The 24,019-nt window shown below is 47.2% G+C and overlaps 1 protein-coding gene across 2 annotated transcripts in view; it reads left to right on the plus strand.

Moving 5' to 3' along the window:
- Nucleotides 1-11,981, plus strand: part of PTGES2 (prostaglandin E synthase 2) — a 54,906-nt gene extending 42,925 nt beyond the window's left edge. For both annotated transcript variants that reach the window (XM_069236991.1, XM_069236990.1), the window contains exons 6-7: nt 7,406-7,523; nt 10,867-11,981. In XM_069236991.1, the coding sequence (XP_069093092.1) occupies nt 7,406-7,523; nt 10,867-10,998 (250 nt within the window). In that variant the 3' untranslated portion in view covers nt 10,999-11,981. The remainder of the gene's footprint in view (nt 1-7,405; nt 7,524-10,866) is intronic.
- Nucleotides 11,982-24,019: the final 12,038 nt, after the last annotated feature.

Consider the following 24,019-nt stretch of genomic DNA (forward strand, 5'->3'; position numbering starts at 1 on the left):
GACTCCAGAAGAGACTACAGGAGCTTCTGTTTGAAGATCTCCAGTGGCTTCGTCAGCCAGATGCAAGTGATTGAATGTCATGTATCCCGCGTTACCACTCATACCGTGGTCCTATCCCTTTCATGACACAGTGCGCACTGCGCAGATCTTTCACGTGTACGTCCACAGCCTTCGTGAAGAAATAGCCTTGGTGGCAAGAAGCTGATCTTTGTCTAAGTTCAGAAGACCTTCTTTAGACCAGAGAGGTCCGTTTCTCTATGCAGCCTTCTCTGTGCCAACTCCTCAGATCTAGGCTAAGCTTCCATTTCACCTTCAAAAGAAACAGACATTTGCAAAGCTTGCATAAGTAGTTTGACTGTTGAGGAAATCATGACTGCACAGCACGTGCACATCTAAAAATGTGTGAACATTTGATTGCATTTTGGGATGTTTCTGATCAGATGCCCGGCCTAATGCCTGTCAGAAGCAAGGCATGGTTGGTGAGCACTCGTAGGTCCGACAGCTGAAAGCAAGGGTGTGTTATTGAGGCATCCAGAGAGTATCTAAGACCCTTGGACATCTGCCTGCAGTAGAATATGTACAAGTCAGACCCGCAGCCGAGGGGAAAAAAACAAAAAATATTCTGGGGAGTAAAGCAAGACGACGAATCATCATAGCTGTGTGTGCATGGGATGTGGATTTTGCTGGTGTGGATGTGGATTTTGCTGTGCTGTCTCTACTGTACCTGCAGTTGGGGGCGGCTGCACTGTGTGCTGTTCAGGGGTGAGTGGTGTTTGTGTGCTGTTATGTGAGCTGCACTGTTTGACGTGTACAGTGTGGGCAGTGCCTACTGCCAGTAATGGTATCCTGGGATACTTCTGTGCCAGTTATGGTATCCTGGGATACTTCTGTGCCAGTAATTGTATCCTGGGATACTTCTGTGTCAGTAATGGTATCCTGGGATACTTCTGTGCCAGTAATGGTATCCTGGATACTTCTGTGCCAGTAATGGTATCCTGGGATACTTCTTGTGCCAGTAATGGTATCCTGGGATACGTCTTTGCCAGTTATGGTATCCTGGATACTTCTTTGCCAGTTATGGTATCCTGGGATACTTCTGTGCCAGTAATGGTATCCTAGGATACTTCTGTGCCAATAATGGTATAATTGGATACTTCTGTGCCAGTTTTGGTATCCTGGAATACTTCTGTGCCAGTATTGGTGTCTTGGGATACTTCTGTGCCAGTAATGGTATCCTGGGATACTTCTGTGCCAGTATTGGTGTCTTGGGATACTTCTGTGCCAGTAATGGTATCCTGGATACTTCTGTGCCAGTATTGGTATCTTGGGATACTTCTGTGCCAGTAATGGTATAATTGGATACTTCTGTGCCAGTAATGGTATCCTGGATACTTCTGTGCCAGTATTGGTGTCTTGGGATACTTCTGTGCCAGTAATGGTATAATGGGATACTTCTGTGCAAGTAATGGGATACGTCTGTGCCAGTAATGGTATCCTAGGATACTTCTGTGCCAGTAATGGTATCCTGGGATACTTCTGTGCCAGTTATGGTATCCTGGGATACTTCTGTGCCAGTTATGGTATCCTGGGATACCTCTGTGCCAGTAATGGTATCCTGGGATACTTCTGTGCAAGTAATGGTATCCTAGGATACTTCTGTGCCAGTAATGGTATAATTGGATACTTCCGTGCCAGTAATGGTATCCTGGATACTTCTGTGCCAGTATTGGTGTCTTGGGATACTTCTGTGCCAGTAATGGTATCCTGAGATACTTCTGTGCAAGTAATGGGATACGTCTGTGCCAGTAATGGTATCCTGAGATACTTCTGTGCCAGTATTGGTGTCTTGGGATACTTCTGTGCCAGTAATGGTATCCTGGGATACTTCTGTGCAAGTAATGGGATACGTCTGTGCCAGTAATGGTAGCCTAGGATACTTCTGTGCCAGTAATGGTATCCTGGGATACTTCTGTGCAAGTAATGGGATACGTCTGTGCCAGTAATGGTAGCCTAGGATACTTCTGTGCCAGTAATGGTAGCCTAGGATACTTCTGTGCCAGTAATGGTACCCTGGGATACTTCTGTGCCAGTTATGGTATCCTAGGATACTTCTGTGCCAGTAATGGTATCCTGAGATACTTCTGTGCCAGTAATGGTATCCTGGGATACTTCTTTGCCAGTAATGGTACTGTGGGATACTTCTGTGCCAGTAATTGTATCCTGGATACTTCTGTGCCAGTAATTGTATCCTGGATACGTCTGCGCCAGTAATTGTATCCTGGATACTCTGTGCCAGTAATGGTATCCTGGGATACCTCTGTGCCAGTAATGGTATCCTGGGATACCTCTGTGCCAGTAATGGTATCCTGGGATACTTCTGTGCAAGTAATGGGATACGTCTGTGCCAGTAATGGTATCCTGGGATACTTCTGTGCCAGTATGGTATCCTGGGATACTTCTTTGCCAGTAATGGTATCCTGGGATACTTCTTTGCCAGTAATGGTACTGTGGGATACTTCTGTGCCAGTTATGGTATCCTGGGATACTTCTGTGCCAGTAATGGTATCCTGGGATACTTCTGTGCCAGTAATGGTATCCTGGGATACTTCTGTGCCAGTAATGGTATCCTGGGATACTTCTATGCCAGTATGGTATCCTGGGATAATTCTGTGCCAGTAATGGTATTCTGGGATAATTCTGTGCCAGTAATGGTATTCTGGGATAATTCTGTGCCAGTAATGGTATTCTGGGATATTTCTGTGCCAGTAATTGTATCCTGGATACTTCTGTGCCAGTAATTGTATCCTGGATACTTCTGTGCCAGTAATTGTATCCTGGATACTTCTGTGTCAGTAATTGTATCCTGGATACTTCTGTGCCAGTATTGGTATCTTGGGATACTTCAGTGCCAGTATGGTGTCCTGGGATACGTCTGTGCCAGTAATGGTATCCTGGGATACTTCTGTGCCAGTAATGGTATCCCGGGATACTTCTGTGCCAGTAATTGTATCCTGGATACTTCTGTGCCAGTAGTTGTATCCTGGATACTTCTGTGCCAGTAGTTGTATCCTGGATACTTCTGTGCCAGTATTGGTATCTTGGGATACTTCTATGCCAGTATTGTTATCTTGGGATACTTCTATGCCAGTATGGTATCCTGGGATACGTCTGTGCCAGTAATTGTATCCTGGATACTTCTGTGCCAGTATGGTATCCTGGGATACTTCTGTGCCAGTAATTGTATCCTGGATACTTCTGTGCCAGTATGGTATCCTGGGATACATCTGTGCCAGTAATGGTATCCTGGGATACTTCTGTGCCAGTAATGGTATCCTGGATACTTCTGTGCCAGTTATGGTATCCTGGGATACATCTGTGCCAGTAATGGTATCCTGAGATACTTCTGTGCCAGTAATGGTATCCTGGGATACTTCTGTGTATGCAGAACTATTGTATCTCGGCTACAAATACCAAGGGAGGAAGATGGTTAGATCAGTTCCTCCCGAATCAGTATCCATTCCAAGTGGTTCATCCAAGGCGATTAGCAAGTCAGTGCTCCAAAATATCCAATGCATCTTGTGTCTTTCAACAAGGAGTGCATTTCCTCAGCATATGGTCTGAGAAAGTAGTCGCAGAAAATAGATAGTGGAAGAGAAGAGACCTGATGATACCTGTGATAACTGGTCTACCAGGGTGCAGCTTTCTTAATTTGTGAATTTTTGGAAGGATATAAAAATATGATGGTTTTTGATTCAGCTTTATGGGTAGCTCTGCTTCAGGCTTAAAAATCCATCCAGCACATTCTTTTGTGGATCCTCTGATAGAATTTTGTTTGGTCTGACCATTGAATCTTTGTTTTTGCCTTCCCCTAGTTAAGGATACCCCTTTTTATGATTACATTTTGTAATGTAATTTTGCAGTTTAGTATTTTTTTTTTTTTGAGTCAGAAAGTCCTTGTTCTGATTTCATCTCTTTGTTAATGTAATCGAGGCATTTTTTGTAAACTGAGATCTGGCAGCTTATCTTAAGATGGGATTCACTCGCCAAGTTTCTGATGAGTGGAGCATCCGAGATGCACTTGGCAGCACGGATAAAAAAATTAGCCAATCCCGAGTACACTTCCATGCTACTTCAGAGCACTCGATGGGGAACACGAGTTCCTCCAGAAAGATACGTGGCTCATTCAGGACAGTGGGCCCACGGCGCATTATTGGCTTGCAAATACTCAGTCATTATAACACTTCAGCAGGCTGTTCTGACTTGGTTTATTTCAGGTGAGCTAAGTATTTCCAATCTTCTCGATGACTATTGCTGCACGGTCTGCAGGACTCACCTAGATGGAGTAGATAAAATGGATGCAGTCATTTCATCATCAAAGCTGAATCCCTGGTGATTAGACACAATGCAATCAGTAATTTTTTAGTTGCACAGGAATGCAAGCATCATACTCTAAGGCTTGACTTGTCTGAAGTCAGAGAAAATACTCTGGTAGCAAATATTGATTTCTTAAATATTCACAGCTGAACTCTACACTGAATCAGCTATACCACAAAGTCAGAGCGAGAGAGGATTCCATTGGTCTGTCACGCTTCCTCCCAGACCACTATCCATCCATAATGCTCTGATGTTCCAAAAAGAAAGTGGAGGGCGTAAATTAACCTTTGAGATATCTTAAGTGAGAGGTTTATCCTTTATAGGATGCACTGCCTCCAGTGCTCATGTGAGTGATGTTTGAGATCATACACAAATCTTGCACTGTTTGGGTAGTTGTGTGTGTGCACAACACTGCCTCCAGTGCTCACGTGTGAGTGATGTTTGAATTCATACACGTCTTGCACTGTTTGGGTACTTGTGTGTGTGCGCGTGCATAGCACTGCCTCCAGTGCTCATCTGTGAGTGTTGTGTGTGTTCACACACACATCTTGCATTGTTTGGGTACTTATGTGTGTGCACACAGCACTGCCTGCAATGCTCATGTGTGAGTGTTGTTTGAGTTTATACACATGTCCTGCATTGTTTGGGTACTTGTGCGTGTGCACAGCACTGCCTTCAGTGCTCGTATGTGTGATGTTTGAATTCATACACATATCTTGCATTGTTTGGGTACTTGTGCGTGTGCACACAGCACTGACTCCAGTGCTCACGTGTGAGTGTTGTGTGAGTTCATACACATATCTTGCACTGTGTGGGTACTTGTGCGAGTTTGTGCACAACACTGCCTCCAGTGCTCATGTGTGAGTGATCTTTGAATTCATACATTCATACACGTCTTGCACTGTTTGGGTACTTGTGTGTGCGTGCACAACACTGCCTCCAGTGCTCACATGCGAGTGATGTTTGAGTTCATAACATACACATATCTTGCACTGTTTGGGTACTTGTGTGTGTCTGTGCACAGCACTGCCTCCAGTGCTCATGTGAGTGATGTTTGAGATCATACACGTCTTGTACTGTTTGGGTGGGTCTGTGTGTGCACACAGAACTGCCTCCAGTGCTCATGTGAGTGATGTTTGAGGCAATACACATGTCTTGCATTGTTGGGGTACTTGTGTGTGCACAACACTGCCTCCAGTGCTCATGTAAGTGATGTTTCAGTTCATACATTCATACACGTCTTGCACTGTTTGGGTACTTGTGTGTGTGTGTGCACACAGCACTGCCTTCAGTGCTCGTATGAGTGATGTTTGAATTCATACACGTCTTGCACTGTTTGGGTACTTGTGTGTGTGCACACAGCACTGCCTTCAGTGCTCGTATGAGTGATGTTTGAATTCATACACGTCTTGCACTGTTAAGGTACTTGTGTGTGTGCGCGTGCACAGCACTGCCTCCAGTGCTCATGTGCGAGTGTTGTGTGAGTTCATACACATGTCTTGCATTGTTTGGGTACTTGTGCGTGTGTGTGCACAACATTGCCTCTAGTGCTCATGTGAGTGATGTTTGAATTCATACATTCATACACGTCTTGCACTGTTTAGGTACTTCTGTGTGTGTGTGTGTGTGCCTGGACAGCATTGCCTTCAGTGCTCACGTGTGAGTGATGTTTGAGATCATACACATCTTGCACTGTTTGGGTACTTGTGCATGTGCACACAGCACTGCCTCCAGTGCTTACGTGTGAGTGATGTTTCAGTTCATACACATATCTTGCATTGTTTGGGTACTTGTGCATGTGCACACAGCACTGACTCCAGTGTTCATCGTTTCTCCAGAGTTCGCTTCTATCCTTGGTTTTATGTAATGCTGTGGTGTTTTCTGCATAATTATGAATTTGCCAAAGAATCCACCATCTTCTACATAATTTGCATATTTTAACAAAAAAGGTTTCTAGTTTAAACAAATCAAAAGTTATTTAAACCATACCCTTGCTTGTTGCAGTGCAGTGGACGGCCCTTTACACTGCAGTCACAAGTCACCTCTACTTTGCTGATTACCACATGTAGGTGTTGAACTAATACTAATGATCTGCAGTCTCTGCCCAGACAGTGCTAATAGTGTAACATGGGGAAATGGTGAAGTAAAACTGCCACAACATGTGGCATTGTGCTGCTAAATTTGCCCTTTAATGCCACATAATTTAGTAATCTGTGCCTCATAATTTGTTCCTCCACTGCCGCATAATTCCAGTGACCCTGATCATCTATCCTGCTTTGAACAGTTGTCTGTAAAGGGCTCAGCTGCCCTTGTGGTGCCAATGAAATACTGTGAATAGGAGCGTTCTTGTGTGTTTATATGTTGCACGTAGTGTGCTTGTTAGTGAGCTGATCTTTCGTATGTACTGTGTCTAGTGTACACATGAGGGAGATGTGTGTGAGGTAACGTGCACTTCTTGTAGCATGTACGTTAGTGGTATCTGTTAACCATGTTCATAGGACGAATGGGGCTGTGAGATTTTAAAAGATTATTGAAATTATACTGTGTTTTTGTAGTGTTACATTTTTTTGTACGAAGAAGCTTAAATATGTTTGTTTTGTGACACTATGAAAGTAAGGCAATATATAGAAATGTTTCAAAATGAGACAAGCCTTATGGAAATGATAAAGAAAAGTAAAAATAAATAAAAGTAATTTTTCTATGAAGTGATGTAGAGTGCCATTTGAGACTTTCCACCTAGGATTCATTTTTACTGAAAGGATAAGATAGGTTAGGCGGGATGTTTTGTATTTCTTGTTGATATTTTCCCTTGTTCCAGTATCCATAAATTGACCGAATCTCCGGGATCCCCCTTCTTTGCGTAAGTTGAATTCCTGCCTGTACTCAGATCGAGAGGGTGTTTGCTTGTTGTGGGTGAAAAACTGGACAAGTGTCATAGTGTTGAGGCTCACACTTGTGCATATGTATTGGCTGTGTGTAACAGTACCTACACGTCTCGCTTTTCCTAATTGTGTCATCTCTCTGATCTCAGGCACAACCTCCAGGATGATGTCCGGCAGGACCTGTACAAGGCAGCCAATGACTGGGTGAAGGCCATTGGCAAACACCGGCCCTTCATGGGTGGGGACCAGCCCAACCTCGCTGATCTGGTGAGCACAGGTTTAGGGAGGTCTGAGTATATGGGGCGTGAGGCGCCTCCTGCCTGCACGCATCGATGTGTGATTGTAGACGAGTAGCGGCAGATGGAGAGCGTGGTTCCTCGAGCTTGTGGCCATGAGCACATTTTCTCTGATCCAGCTGCCCCTTTGAGTGGATCTCCTGTCTCGGCAGCATGACCCGGTGTCACACCCAAACATACAGAATCTATACCTCCCTGTGTGGGGATTGAGCAGTGACAGTGGATGGCTTTTGATCTTCTTCCCGAACTGATTAGTTTAATCTTAGCAGCTAAGCATCCATCCATAAAGCGCGTGTATGCCATACGCTGGGTGAAGTTTGTTTGTTGCTTTGCGTTCACTCCAAGCATCCAGCCCCTCAATACCCATTTATTAGGTATTCTAATGTTCGGTCTGTCTTTAGTCCAGCATGTCCTTGCTGGAGAAACGTTTAAAGACTGTTTGCCTGATCAGCCTTCCCTCTTCAAGATACTTGTTGTTGTGTGTTTTTGTAGGGACTGGTCCATTTGTTCCCACCCATATCGTTTAGGCTTTAATTTGGTTCTCACATACTTAAGGTGCACTCCTTTTGAGCCCATGCACAGTTGTCCTTTCTGTCTGTTCACTATTAAAACAGCATTCCTCGTCGCATGACATCTGCCAGGTGAGTGAGTGAACTCCAAGCCTTGCCTGTAGTCGATGCATATACATCTTTCTTCCCAGACAAACTGATTATCCAGACAAAAGTGATTTTTCTATCAAAGGCAGTCGCATCCTTTCGCATCGGGCAGTCTATCACCTTGCCAACTTTTTATGCTCTATCTTAACCCCCTGAAGAGAAGGAACAGCTCCATCAACCAGACCCCAAGCGGGCACTATGTTTAAAAAAAAAAAATTATATATATCGACCAGATCGGAGACCATTACCTGGACGATAAACTCTTTTTGAGCTTGTCTGAAGCAAAGAAAGGGAAAGTGGTACAAAAATGTGCTGTCCCCAGGTGGATGTTCTCCGTATGAAGGTCTGCAATGGGTAGCCAAAAATCAGCCCTGAATGTTTGTGTTCATCACACCAGAGCAAACGCTGCTACAGCTGCGTAATGTGCAATGTGCCAGCCATGAACATTTGCCAGGCTGCTACGTGGGCGCCCTCCACACATTCTCCAAACACTACTGCCTGGGCAGCCAGGTCCAGCGGGATGGTCACTTCCCAACTGATCTGCAGGATTTCCTGGCATGAGCCATTCCACAGACCTGCACCTGAGGGGATGTACTGCTTTGGTGTCTGTTGACAAGGCGAGGAATCTGCAGTTGAAAGTCTCTATCAGAAGAACAAGTTACGTAACTTCGGTAATGATGCCTTTTCTGGAAGAGACCATGTAACTGCAGATTCCTCACCGACCCTTCCTCCCTGATCGGTGGAATGGTCTCCTATAGTCCATTAATGAGAGGCCAATATCTAACATATACGCACTGTCATATTCTGATTTCTGTGGCTCCGCACCGACAGAGATCAGAAAGAAACTGATATCTTTTAGTGGTCCCAAAGTCATAATTGTAACAGATAGACCTCGCATGGAGCCGCACGGCACCACCTGTCGTCGCACAAGGGAATTGCTTGAGAGCTTCCAGATAGTCTGACACCTGGAGGAAATTCACCAGGTGAGTAATCTGCAGTTAGAGTTTCTCCCAGAAAAGGTGTTTCCGAAGATAAGTTACTTGTTTGTCTGGACGTGTCACAGTGTGAACTTTGCACCTTTCATGTGACGCAGTGAAGGGGGTATTTGACAAAATCAAGTACCCTGGTAACGTCATGTTTTTAGGTCTTGTCTAGAGAGTAGTTTAGTTGTCTCGCCAGCTCTTTGTTTTCCAAAACAATAATACACATTGATTCAAGGACTTTTGCTCAGCTTTCTTCATCCATTGGTGTGTTCATGAGGCTTTCACGTTTGGCTTCAGCTCACAACTGCATGAGGCAGTGGGTCAGTCCACTTCATCTATTGCGTGTCTTCCATTCTTAGTGATAGCATTTTAACTGATCATGTGCATGTGACAGATCACATGTGCACCTAAAGAGGAGTGCACTTCAGTACCGGAGGGCTGCCCCTTCATTTGTTTTACATACTTTTGTGTGACACCCATGCAAAAAAAAGGAAGTAAAAACTATTGCACACTTGCAAAGGCAACCTATTGACATTGCCAAAGCTTGTTTTGTTTATTTGCAGCCAGAAAGCCATCTTCCCAGAGCCAAGGCATCAGCTGCCACAAGGACACTGCTGCAAGCTCTAGACATCGAGACATCCCTTGGTAGGGGACTCAGTCCTATCTTTCGGGTACGCCGAGGGGACCTAATTGTGCTGGTCCATTTTCAGTGCACTCCAAAGCAGTGCCAGGGCCTGGGCACCTGCTGGTTTGTTTCTGGGGCCCCTTGATTGAGTAGTTGGTCCTTTTGTCCTAATGAGAGTAGATTCTCTCTCACCCCACTGCTGCCTGAGCTCCATGTAAAGGGAGACGCGTGTAGCGCTCCACTGCCTGCTTAGTGCTCAGTATTACAAACAAGGCTTTTCATTTGTCAAATGGCCCATCCGCTCGCTGCACATTTTTACTTGTACTCTTTCTGTTCTCTTACTGTTTTGTTCTCATGTGTGTTTCGAGCAGTCCGGTCGCCCGCAGCAGTCACCCTAGAGACGTGGGCGTGCTACCTTCTTACTTGATGTCTAGATCAGTGGTTACCAACCTTTCGACTTCCTTGGACCCCCACTTTATCATTACTGGAACTCGGGTACCCCCAGTAAATTATTATTGGAATCCAGAGACCCCCGACTAAGTCATTACTGAAAGCTGGGGACCTAATCTGATAATATAATTTCATTTTCTAAGCAGTCGCGGACCCCCTGAGGAGGCTTTGAGGACCCCCAGGGGTCCCCAGACCACAGGTTAGGAACCACTGGTCTAGATCATGCCTTGTGTATGTTCTCTCTTTTGGTGGAGACACCTTGTGATTTCTGCCTGGAAGCTGTCTCCTGACTCTCTCTTCGAGAGAGACAGAGAGAAGGAGGTATTTTCCTTCTGATGTGAATACCCTGTGACTCATTCCTGGTATGTGTGATCTGAGTCTTCCCTTTTGGGGGCGTGGGGGGGTGCGTGTGTGTGTGTGTGTGTATACTAGTTCTGTCTCCCAGTGAGACTGCTTCTCTCTGTCCTGATGCTGAAGACAGTGGCCCCTCATTGCGCAACCACCCTTGCTCTAGTTAGTGGGTCTTTGTACAGTGCTAGGATACTGAACTTCTGTTTCTGTCCATGACATTCAGTGTTTCTCTTCTCGCTTGTGGTGCAGGCGGTGTATGGCGTCCTCCGAGTGACGGAGGGCTTGCAGACCTTTGATGACGTCATGAGCAACAGCAAGATTGGGCCCTGGTACCTCAGGATGGAGAAAGTGATACAGGAGAACAAGATGTCCTCCGGCTGAAGAAGATGAGGTGATCTCCAAGGTGGTTCTGGGAGAAGTAGTTTGCAACCCTCTCCAGGCTTACACGACAAAGAAGCGTTGTCGCCAAGTTGAGCCAACCTTCATCACTCCCACAGCTTCCCTCTTTGAAGACCCTTTTACGGCCCCTACCTCTCTGCCCTTTCAGACCTGCACCCCCTGTTCTTCAAGACCCCTGCCACCCACACCCAGTCACTCTCCCTCTCCTGTGCACTTCAAGCTGCTAAAATGACCACATCCCATGGTGCGTGATATGTTTCTCCCTCTTATAGTGCCCTGAAGGCAGCACTCCAGCTACGATAGCTCTCCAGGGTCTGCAGTGGGGGGGCATCTGGTGTCTGTCCACCACCAAAGAAAACTCTTCAGAGCTTCTTTTCACCTCTGTGAGCATTTAGGCTTATTTTTAGGCTTTTCTGTACTGTGACTGGAAAATCTTTGCTGCAAGAATGTTTGGAATCGGTTAATATGTCAAAGTTTGTGATTTTTTCCCCATGACTTCAGTGAAGATTGCTCTCCAGGCTGAGGGCCTCGGCCTCTACAGTGGTAGATCCCAGGATGCCTGCCTACCAAGCCCTTCTGCCTGTGAGTTCCTGGCTTGTTGGAGAATGATTTCTGCCCCCTCGTGTGAGAATATCCACTCTCACAACGCACCCTCCTGCCTTTGAGGGGACAGGTCTTGGGTCATCAGCCTCTGTGGGGAGCTCACTTGAAGTAAACTTTTGGGGAGCCTCTGTCCCCCTTGCAGAAGATGCAGGTGCAACAAGCAGAACAAGTGGGTCCTTCGCACTGAACGCTTGAAGCTTTGCGAACATTTGTTTTTTGGTAACTGTGGGACTTTGCCAGTAGGATCTGTGGCCGCTCCGAGTGGGTTTAAAATGCTGTAGTCAGTCCACCAGTCTCGGCTTTCAGAACAGAACGCAGAAGTACTAACGACTACATCATTAAACGGTTCTAAAACCCCAAAACGGTGTTTGATGTCTGCAGTGAAATGTGTACTTTGAAGTCTGAAGTTCCCATGCGGGCACTAGGCGGTATTCTGAGAAATAATAGGCGCTTTCAGGATATTGTGTTTAAAATATCAAAAATGGTTGCAATTTGAAGAACAAATGTTAAGAATGAATGATTTACTTACTGTATGATTACTTAAAATCATTACAAATATTCAAGACAACGGCCAAAGTTCTACCAAAAATTTCACAAAAATATTCACTAGAAGTCAATTGTTCCTTTAAAGGTAAAGCTCTTAAAACCTGCATTTTAAAAAAGAGGTTACCAGTGCCATAAGCATGTGGGCCGACCCTCTTCCCCCCCCCCCCAAAAACAAAAAAAGAAAGGGCAATCTAGGGGACACTAACACCTTCTACATTAAAACTGGGAATTAAAATAATTTTTTTAAAGCGCCGATGCAGGTGGATATCATGCCACCTCACTCATCGCTCAGGACTCCAACCTCTCTGCTGGGCTGTTCAGGGAGGGCATGAAATGTGTAGATTGCCTGTTTCATAACCTTTAGGAACCGTGCTGCGAGCTGAACTCAGGCACGTGGCGCGCAGGATAATCTGGATGTAGCCTTCAACAAACTTTAAGTAGCTCCAGAAGGTTGGGGCAGATACATACCATATGAAATAAAGATTGACGCAGCCACACGTTACTGACACTGTCCATCCAGGACGGTCTTTAATCTGCAATACCAATGGCCCTCAGTGGGGTTAGGCCAAATCTGCAGCGTGTCATCTGCTGCTTTAGTTCCAATGACCAAAGCTACTTAAAGACAGATGTGGTGCTGGTGGAGTCAGACAATGTGAATGCAGAGTTGGAGTGTGCCTTATTGTGGAGTTCTGTCCTACCCTGGATACCAGATATCAATCAGTCAATCAATCAGTAAATTTGTTGAGCACACTACTCACCCGGTAGGGTCTCAAGGCGCTCGGGTGGGGTGGGAGGGTGCTACTGCCTGAAGAGCCAGGTCTTGAGGTGCTTCCTGAAGGTCAGGAGGTCCTGGGTCTTGCGTAGGTTGGTGGAGAGGAAGTTCCAGGTTTTTGTGGCGAGGTGGGAGAAGGATCTGCCGCTGGTTGTGGTGCAGTGAAAGCGAGGGACTGTTGCTATGGCGAGGTCGGCGGAGCGGAGCTGGCGTGTCTGACTGTGGAAGTTAAGTCGATCGTTGAGGTAGGCCGGTCTGGTATTGTGGAGTGCTTTGTGAGCGTGGATTAGGATTTTGAAGTCGATCCTTTTGTTGACGGGTAGCCAGTGTAGAGCTTTGAGGTGGGCGGAGATGTGTTCGTGGTGAGAGGGCTTGAGGATAAGACGTGCGGCGGTGTTCTGGATGGATGCGCTGGAGTTTTTTTCTGGAGCTTGGCCGATGATCCTGCATAGAGGGCCTTGCTGTAGTCCAGTCTGCTGCTAACGAGGGCGTGGGTGACTGTTTTCTGGTTTCCACAGGAATCCACCTGAAGGTCTTGCGGAGCATACGAAGGGTGTTGAAGCATGAGGACGAGATGGCGTTGACTTGCTGGGTCATGGAAAGTGAAGAGTCTAGTATGAAGCTGAGATTGCGTGTGTGGGTGGTGGGTGTTGGGGGTGGCCCTAGGGTAGCCGGCCACCAGGAGTCGTCCCATGCTGACTTGTTGGGTCCAAAGATGATGATCTCGAGAAGTCCGGTGTGGAGGTTGTTCTTTGCGGTTGCGGGGCTCCTCATGAGGGAGAGGATGAGCTGGGTGTCATCGCGTAGGAAATGATGTTGAGGCCGTGGGGTCGGACGATGCTGGCGAGTGGAGCCATGTAGATATTGAAGAGGGTGGGGCTGAGTGAGGATCCCTGGGGGACTCTGCATATGGTCTTGGTGGCCTTTGACCGGAACGGGGGGAGGCAAACTCTTTGTGTTCTTTCGGAGAGGAAGGAGGGGAGCCAGTTCAGGGCTCTGTGGCGAATTCCGGCATTGAAGAAGCGTGTGTGAAGGGTTTGGTGACATACGGTGTTGAAGGCTTCGGTAAGTTCGAGAAGGATGAGGGCAACGGTTTCACCTTTGTCTAGCCTGGTCCTGATGTTGTCGGTGCAGGTGATGAGGGCGGTCTCGGTGCTGTGGTCTTTGCGGAATCCAGACTGGGAGACGTCGAGTAGGCTGTTGTCCTCCAGGAAGCTGGAAAGTTGGTTGTTGACTATCTACTCTATGACTTTCGCGGGCAAGGGGAGTAGGGCGATAGGTCGGTAGTTTTTTAGGTCTTCGGGATCGGCTTTGGGCTTTTTGAGCAAGGCGTTGACTTCGGCGTGTTTCCAGCTTTCCGGGAAAATGGCGGTCTTAAAGGAGCTGTTGATGATGGTCCGGAGCTGGAGAGCGATGATTTGGCTGGCCTTATTGAAGACGTGGTGAGGGCAGGGGTATGTGGGAGAGCCGGAGTGGATGGTGTTCATGGTTTTGGTGGTTTCTAAATTGTTGGTGGGGGTCCAGGCGCTCACTACGTTGGTGCAGCAGGGTGCGATGAGGTTGACCATGTCAGTGGTGGTGGTGGTGGGGGACGACGTTGCGTAGCTTCCATGTATGTCTGTGATCTTGGAGTGGAAGAAGATGAAGAGGGAGTCGCAGAGGTCTTCTGAGTGGGGAGGGTCGTTGGAGCAGGATTTGGGGTTGGTGAGTTCCTTGATGATGTTGAATAGTTCCTTGCTGTTGTGTGCGTTGTTGTCTATCCGCTCTTTGTAGAAGGATCTTTTGGTGGTCCGGATGAGCTGGTGGTGTTTGGGCATGGCTGATTTGAGGGCGGTGAAGTTGCTCTCTGATTGTTCTTGGCGCCAGGTTTTCTCAGTTTTCCAGCATTCTCGTTTGGAGGCCTGAAGGTCTGCGGTGAACCAGGGAGCTTTCTTGTTGATGCAGGTGTTGTTGGTTTTCTTAAGTGGAGCGAGGGTGTTGGCGCAGTCAAGCCATTGTTTGAGGTTGAGGTCAGCAAAGGTGAGGTCGTTGGTTTTGGGTTGTAGGGATTGGGCGAGGTTGGAGATCAATTGGTCCTTGGAGATCTCGTTCCACTTGCGGTGAGGGATCAGGTGCTGTTGGTGGTGAGCTTCAGGAAGGAAAAATGAATGCAGTGGTGGTCTGTCTAATGGAGTTCGGTGGTGTGAGTGAAGGTGATGTGGCTGCTGGAGGAGAAGATGGCGTCAAGCTTGTGCCCGGCTGAGTGGGTGGGCGAGGTGACCAGTTACTTGAGGCCGAGGTTTGTGAGGTCGTCCAGTAGGGCAGTGGAGTTGCAGTCGCTGGTGCTCTCCAGGTGGAAATTTAGGTCGCCGAGGAGCACGTAGTCCGGGAGGCAAGATAGCAGTTTTGGCTGTTCTTGCAAAAGTTTGCTTAGCGACTTACTTGACAATGCGCTATTCCAAAGGTCTTCAGCTTCTGGTGCATGTAGTGAATCCTCCAAGAACGCTTTCCAATGTGAAGATGCTCTTGTTATATGGGCCCATAGGGTACTTTTTAAGAGTATCAGTTTGAGCCCTGTTGAGTTTAAAGCAGTTCAAGAGGTATGTTTGCAGCATCAGTTGGAATCTAGTAAGAGTAAACTCTAAACAAAGTTTGGCTTGAGATGCTCCATTGGGTAAAATAAATGAATACCAATATTAGCTGCACTGGATATTGTCAAGCCACTTAGAAAGAGCGAAATTCAAAGCCACTGTCCCCTGCAACAATCTTGAAGCTAATTTTCCCTCAGTGACTTTGCACAGTTTGCCAAGATCAGCCCCGCATAGCTGACTCAGCAGTCACATGAAAGATATATTCAGTGACACAGTAGGGGTTTAGTTGCCTGTTTCTGCGGCACGATGCGTCCTCTGTTGTCAAACCATACTCCAAGGAAGAAACCCTTTCCACCGTTTTGTTTTCTGTTCGGCAGTGCCCTGGTTTATGGAGCTGACAACAGACTAAGTTTCTCCTAGTTCTTGTTATTTTTTATCTTAATAGAGTTGCTGACACAGTAACCAGCTAATCATTCCATGAGCTTCGTAACAATGCAGTCTGATCTGGTAAAATCATATCATCCGCATATTGTACACGGTTGATCTTCTCTCCCGCTACTTGGTGTGCCATGCTCTAGAGGGTGTAAAACTGGCAGGCATGTCTGCCTGATATAGATTGAATAGAAACTGGGCTAAAATACATACCAGTTTTAAGGCTTTGTGCATCATGATGTTTTCCTAATGTATTCCACTTGGATGTTTGGTTTATCTTGACCCAAGTGTCAGAATACAGGCGTATTATTGATCTTAACTGCAGGGGTAATGCTCTTTCTTTTTCATTCATTGCTTCGTCCACCAAGATTGCTGGGACAAGCAAATTATTAAGTATGTTTCCTCCTGTATGGAGGGGCGGCATCAGATGTTTCTCAGGCGCCCACATTTCCAGGCCTGTAAGCAAGCGTTTTGAATAGTATGTACTGCTGATGTCTAGAAGTCCTTTAAGCTGGTAAATGGTCAGGCATTTAGGGGATCCTTTTCTTTGAATGCTGGGAAAAAAATGACTCCAGGAAATTTTGGCATCATTCAGTGTTTAGCCCATCAAAAATAGGTAACCGTAATTAACATCTAGCTGGCGGAGTAGTCGGCCCTCCTAACCAGCTTATATGGGGATAACTCTCTACCAGCACAACCGAAGCAATCTCCAAAGGATCCACAATTGTAGCGTCCATCTCTGATCAAAACCCAAAAACCAGAGCTGAAGTTGCAGACACCATCAGATCTTCACAATGAGATGGGGCTCCTAAGCCTAACACATCCCTGCAGGTATTTTAAAAATTCATGAGCTCCAGTAGCCCAACCCCCACCCCGCCCCCACTTTAGCCCCACTGTATCGTTACGTACAAGTTCTGTTCCAGAGAGGTGACCGCACTCGCTATTGGTTCCCATCCAGTCACATGGGTCAAGATAAAACTGACATCCAAATGGAATCCATCTGAAAACGTCGGGCATGTATTTAGCCCCCTTTCTATTCAGTCTATACCTGACGGCCATGACTGCCCCCTTCTAGGGACTGACAGGCATGTATAAGAGTGAACAGCAGGGACTTCCCCAAAAGCCAGGGTGGAATGAAGGCAGAGCTGCCCCTCATCATCGCTTCTGTGTGCATTATACCTAGCATAGAGGTTGTGTAATGACCCAGAAAGGGTGAGGTTAGGGATTGATTATTTTAAGATATCTGTGTTTGCTGATGATTTATTGGTCACTATGGCAATCCTTAAGGGGACTTTACCACTACTCTTGGGGGAGTTCCAAACCTTTAGCAGAGTGTTGCGATTACAGATATGTTTGCATAAATCTGAACATCAACATTTGGAACAGTCTAACCCCTAGCTTAAATTACCACCTCTTCGCCACTTCCTCAACCAGGACCACATCCTGCTTCTGGAAGAGGAGCTTCAAGCACTCTTCCAGGAGGGTGAAATACAGGTTGTGCCGCCACATCCTCAGTCAAGGCCACATTGCGCTTCTGGAAGAGGAGGTTCAAGCACTGATCCAGAAGGGTGAAATACAGGTTGTGCCGGCACATGGTCGGCCAAGACCACGTCGCGCTTCTGGAAGATGAGGTTCGAGCACTCTTACAGAAGGGTGAAATACAGGTCGTGCCGCCACATCCCCAGCCAAGGCAACATCGTGCTTCTGGAAGAGGAGCTTCAAGCACTCTTCCAGGACAGTGAAATACAGGTCGTACCACCACATCCTGGGCCAAGACCACGTCGCGCTTCTGGAAGATTAGGTTCGAGCACTCTTCCAGAAGGGTGAAATACAGGTTGTGCCGCCACATCCTGGGCCAAGACCACGTTGCGCTTCTGGAAGAGGAGGTTCAAGCACTCTTCCAGAAGGGTGAAATACAGGTCGTGCCACCACATCAATGGGGCAAAGGCATGTGCTTGTTGTACTTGTTCATTCCACAGAACGGATCCCTCCAGACCATCCTAGACCTGAATCTGCTAAACCAATACATGTGACATCCCCTGAAAACGGTCAGACTATTCCTTCTACAAGGAGACTGCATGACAGCACTGGATCTCAAGGGTGCCTACTTTCATGTTCCAATGTTACTTGAAACGTTAATATGAGCTTCTCATATTTTATAAAACCATCAGTAACAATTATTGCACATAAAAACAAATGTTTGGATATAACCACACACCTACCAACTAGGATAACTTACAAAGCACAAGCCTGCAAAACAACAAACTAGAGAAACCTGGAAGCCTGGGTATGTAGAGTTTTTTTTTTTTAATCTGAATCGATCAGAACAATGGATTCATTTAACCTAGGACAACATTCGACTGCTGGAAAAAGATTCAGAAAGCAGAAGTGATTACTAGAGTTTGTAACACTGTAGTGGTAACTTGAAGGTACTTTGGTGTGTGTTTGTCTGATTTCTTATTCAAAAACCAAGGTTCATGTACACTGATGCAGATTTGTGGGAAGTGACTGACATACAACTGGTCATTTTCTGGAAAGATTATGTATAATACAGGAATACCATATGTACCAGCTGGTCAGTGCAGCACATCAGAAAGGAGCCTAAAATACTGTGTAAAACTCTAAGGGGAGTGTCAAACAAGTTATACATTTGGAACCTAACAAAGGTGGTAAGTCTGTGTGTAATATGTCCAACATTGTGTGTTGTAAAAGCAAAAGGTGTAGCCCAGAAGCATTTAGCAGAAGTGTTGGTATAAGCTTTTATTGTGCGTTGTTTGCAACAGGTCACCTTATGACACAGTGGTGAGGTGGTAAAACAGATTGTTTGGCACTTGTCAAAAAAAAAAACATACTCCTGTCATCTACAGTTGGGCTTGAATATTACAACTTGTTTTTGTTCAAAGATGTTTCGAGTCACAGGATTTGCAGTGACTCTTCTCCAGCAGTGAGCATGGGCACTGACTCCACCCTTAGATTGTTGGTTTCCACCATGAGGTTTGTCTTGTCCAGCAACAACTCCAAAACCAATGTGCGTCCTTGCAGCTTTTGTAGGCCTAGGTACTGTATACCCTTCTAGACTGAAGACCATCACCGTGTGGTTGGCACCCACCAGGCTGTTCTTCCGGCTGATAAATTGCTCAAACTCCTCTACCCACTATAGCCTTTGTGCTTGGAGGACCCGCAACTTGGCCTTTCCCTAACCGGTGATGAAAAGCACTCCCTTTCAATTTTGCCCCAAATCTCTGCCTCTTCCCTGACCATGAGGCTTCCTGTTGGTTTTGCCTTGCCTTTTGCTGCACAAAGACAAAGGTATCAAAGACATAGGTGTTGGGCGTATAGGAAGCTGCATCAGCAACCTTCTCCAGAAACTACTGTCCACTTGGAGAACGCAACCTTCTCAACATCAAAGAAGAAGATCTGGCCCCTACGGGCTCCCAGCAACTCAACCCACACCCAGCCCAGAGATACTGTCCTTAAGCACCTGTTAGGGCAAGGAACAAGACAGGGCCTCATCTACATCAAAACCAGCAAGGCCTGAACAATGAAGACTCCTAGGGGCATGAGTGTGTTGCTTGCGCAACAAGGTTGGGGAGTGAAACCCCGCACCACCAAACACCCTCATCTCATGGCAAGGCACTGAGAAGGATTAAAAAAGCATTAGCATACTGATTTGCTGCTGCGAACAAGCTCTGGTTGACTCTGAGAGGAAGCTTCGGAGTCGAGCATGCCTCCAATAAAAGATGTTGAACCATGACACCTGTCGGCTTCCCCTGAGCTAAGGGTACCATACACCCTCTGTTGGAATTGAAATAAAGCGCATGTGACACAAAGATTGGAGGCATCCTTCAAGCACAAGCTGGTCAAAGCACTCCACACCCTCCAGTTCCAAAGAAGCACAAGCTGAATTTTGAAGAGCTCGCCTTCAATTCACCCAGACATCCGGTTCCCAAGAAGCATAAAGATAAGGGCAGAATCCCATCACTCCAACTGCCTACACCAAGCCAATCACCTCATCCTCCACCTCCACCCCATACACCACCAGTCACCAGAGAGGCCAGTGCACTTGTACTCAGACATAGAGAGTCTTGGCCTCTAGCGCCAGGAGACAGTGACAACCCCTGGCAGGATTATATTGTTGACCCTGATAGAGAGCCAAGCCAGCAAAGCCATTTCCACCAAGCAATGGACCCGCATTTCATTTGGTCACTCAGAAGGCAGCTTACCGTCATGAGGTGTACTTGTGTACAAGTAAGAGGACTTCTCAGTGGAGACCCTCTCCAAGAGTGAAAGCGCAGTCCACCTGCACGCTATCCTCAAGGGCTTGTTAAAATCGTCCAAACTTTAAAGAACCTGTCAAGGCAAGAGTCGTCGCAACATGGGTCAAGAAGTTGTTCAAAGCTTCTCCATATGACCAGGTCCCCATAGACTCATTGTGGGTGCATACAGCATGTAAACGTGCTTCTGCACGAGTGCTGCCACACTAGACAAGGACAAGTGCCTTGATGTTGCAGGCAAGCAGACGGCGCTGAGAGCAGCTTCCCATTGGCATATCGCTAACTCTGTTGGTTTACTATTGAGGTACAACAGGTGTCGCTGGGAGGAAATGGAGGCACTGGTGCAGCATCTCACATAAACTTACAGGAAGATGACATCAAAAGTATATATCTGTTGCGCACAAAATGCCATGTATACTGCTTTCTGTGGCAGTAGCGCTGGCATTGTCTGTGTGCGAGCAGGAAACGACTATGAATCCATGATTCAAACCAGAGGTACAACAGCATCCCGTTCGATGGAGAGCACCTAAAGTGGACAAGATGCAAAAAAACTAAAAATGGATGCAGACAGTGAAATCCTTGGGTCAACTACAATTCAAAGGGCACCAGTCAGCTTAATTAAAGGAGCCACCACCTCCAAACACTGATTGCTGCCTGCACTCTCTCCATCACTCATCACCTGGATCTCAAGATCATGGTCAACATACCTACTAACCTGGAGCTGCTGGCCAGCCAGCAAGCACTCAAAGCTTTCTTCATGCTTGTCCGAAGCGAAGTGGTCTCCTAAACACTGACAACATGACGGGCATGTATTACATACAGAAACAAAGGGGTACTCATCCCCCGCCCCAAGGCCCCCTCCCTGGGTGTCTTCGTCTTACACAGGGGTTCTGGCACTGCGCAATGCACAAGATGATTACCAGTGTGGACGACACCTGTGCTGACCTGCACACATCAACAAGTCCACAAGTGTGAACTCCACCGCAAGTCCTGCACAGGTGCTTCCACCACTGGGCTTCTTAGGCCACTGACCTCTTTGCGGTATCAGAAATCGCAAAATGCCTAAGCTTTGCTGTAGGAAAGTAGACTCTTTCTAGCTTGGTTACCCCCCACTTTTGGCCTGTTTTTCAGTGAGTTTGACTGTATTCAATGGGATCCTGCTAACCAGGAACCCACTGACTGTGGTCTCTCTTCTAAATTTAGCAGCTGGTAACTTTTTATCCCCACAATTGGCATACTGGTGCCCCCATGTAAGTCCCTAGTGTATGGTACCTAGGTACCCAGGCCAGGGCATTGAGTTCCAGGGGATCCCTATGGGCTGCAGCAGTTATTCTGCCACCTATAGGGAGCCCATGCAAAGTGTTCTGCTGGCCTGCCATTGCAGTCTGCGTGAAATGGGTGCACACATCCGGTTTCACCACAGGTCACTGCACCAGGTCACTGTAAGTCACCCCTGCTGCCCTCTCAGTCCAGAGGGCAGGGTGCAGGTACCTGTGTGTGAGGGGACCCCTGCACTAGAAGAGGTGTCCCCACAAACTCCAGGACCATTTTCCTGGACTTCGTAAGTGCAAGGCGCCATTTTATTCGTGTCCTGAACATAGGTCATTACCTATGTCCAGCTACATAATGGTAACTCCGAACCTGGCATGTTTGGTATCAAACATGTCGGAATCATACCCAAATACTGTTGCAAGTACTGGAAGTATGATTCCATGCACTCTGGGGGCTCCTTAGAGGATCCCCGGCATGGCTACCACCAGTCTTGCAGGGTTTTCCGGGCAGCCTGGCTGCTGACATCCCTCAGACAGGTTTCTGCCCTCCTGCTGCTTGATCTGATCAAGCCCAGGAAGGCAGAACAAAGGATTTCCTTTGGGAGATAGAGGTAACACCCTCTCCCTTTGGAAATGGGTGTGACTGGCCTGGGAAGTTTAGCCTCCCCAAGCCACTGGTTTGCTTTGAAGGGCACATGTGGTGCCCTCTGTGCATAAACCAGTCCACACCAGTTCTGGGACCCCCAGTCCCTGTTCTGGTGCAAAACTGGACAATGGAAAGGGGGGTGACCATCCCCCTGTCCATCACCACCCCAGGGGTGGTGCCCAGAGCTCCTCCACAGGATCCCTGGGTTCTGCCATCTTGATTCCAAGGTTGGCAGGGAACTCTGGGAGCAACTGAGTGGCCAAGCCAAGCAGGTGACGTCAGAGGCACCCTTTGATAGGTAGTTACCTGGTTAGGTGACCAAGCCCCCTTTTTGGGCTATATAGAGTCTTCCTCTGGGGTGGGTCCTCAGGTTCGGCTTGCAAGATTCAAGCAGGACTCTTCTGCAACCTCTGCTTTGACTTCTGGCCTCCAGAACTGTGACTGGACCCTCCAGGAACCTACAGGCTGCAGATCCACAAGGACTCTTCTGCAACATTGTATCCAGAATTCCTGCCAGCTTTGCAACATTTCCCCAGCCGTGCATCCTCAGAAGACTGTACATCTTCATCCTGCACAAGAAGAAGGAATCTCCCTTGGGGTAAAGACATCACTCTCCTGTAACTACAGGTACCTGGCTACAACGACGACTGGCTGTGTGGATCTCCCCTCATCCTGAGTGGTGTGGGTCCTGCATCACAGGTGGTGGTCCGGAGAGTCTCCCTTGGCCCTCTCTACCAGCTATCATACTTTGGTGGTGGTAAGTCCTTTGCACTCCACGCAAGACGGTGCCCTGGTGCACTGCTTCCTTTGCAGCTGCCAAGGCTTTTTTGCTTCACCTCCAAGGAGAACTTTAGGCAACGTGTAGCTCCAGCCCCCAGGACTCCCTCCTGCAACCCCTGGGCGTCTGTGTGGTTCTCCGATGATGTGGGAGCAACTTCTGTGGTTCTGCGTGGGCTGCCTCAGCAACTTCTGTGTCCCTATCCTGTGAGACAGCTGTGGGTGCTGCCTCTGCTCCTGTGGAACTTGTGCGATGTGGAGGGTCCCGTGTGACTTCCCCTCCTGGGTAGAGTCCTCCTGGACCTTGCTGGTTCTCATCAGCACCTCTTTTCCTTCAACTGCGAATTTGCCTTTGCCAAGGCTCGTTGGTGGAAATCCTTCACTGACACCCATCTGCAATCCAGCTTCCATCGTGGGACACCTTTTGCACTCATCAGGAACCCTTCTCCAGCTTCTGTGCTGCAGTGCTGACCTGTCTTGCTTCCTCATCGACCAACTCTAAAAGGTACCTCTGGGTGAGTAGTATCTCCTACTCCCCCTGGACTCCACAGTCTCTTCTGGACTTGATCCCCTCTCTCCAAAGGTCTCCATCTTCGGTAATCCACTGCCGGTTCCTTGCAGGCTGTTGAGGGTGTCTTAATTTTCTTCTTTTCATCCTTTGGGGTGGTTTGGGGGGAATCCAGTGTTTTACTCCTGCATTCCTGGTCGCTGGAAGATACTGCATTACTTATCTGTGTGGTTACCTAGTACTCCCAGCTCTCCTCTACATGATTTACTTACCTCGGTAGGGGCCCTGTGTTCGCATTCCACTTTCTTAGTATATGGTTTGGGCTCCCTCTAGGGCCAATATTGCTTATTGCTATTTTACACTGTTTTCCAACCTTTGTATGCCTCTTACTCTTTATTAGTATATATATATATTGTATCTTCTATTGAAGGGTTGCCTCTCTAGTATTTTTGGTACTGTGTTCCAAAAAGAAAGTGTGTGTAAGTGTTGTGTGACTGCAGTGGTATTGCCTGAACTTTGCATGTCTCCTAGATAAGCCTTGGCTGCTCATCCACAGCTACCTCTAGAGAGCCTGGCTTCTAGACACTGCCTACACTTCACTAAG

Source organism: Pleurodeles waltl, chromosome 6, assembly GCF_031143425.1.
Source record: "Pleurodeles waltl isolate 20211129_DDA chromosome 6, aPleWal1.hap1.20221129, whole genome shotgun sequence".
NCBI classification, from domain to species: Eukaryota; Metazoa; Chordata; class Amphibia; order Caudata; family Salamandridae; genus Pleurodeles; species Pleurodeles waltl.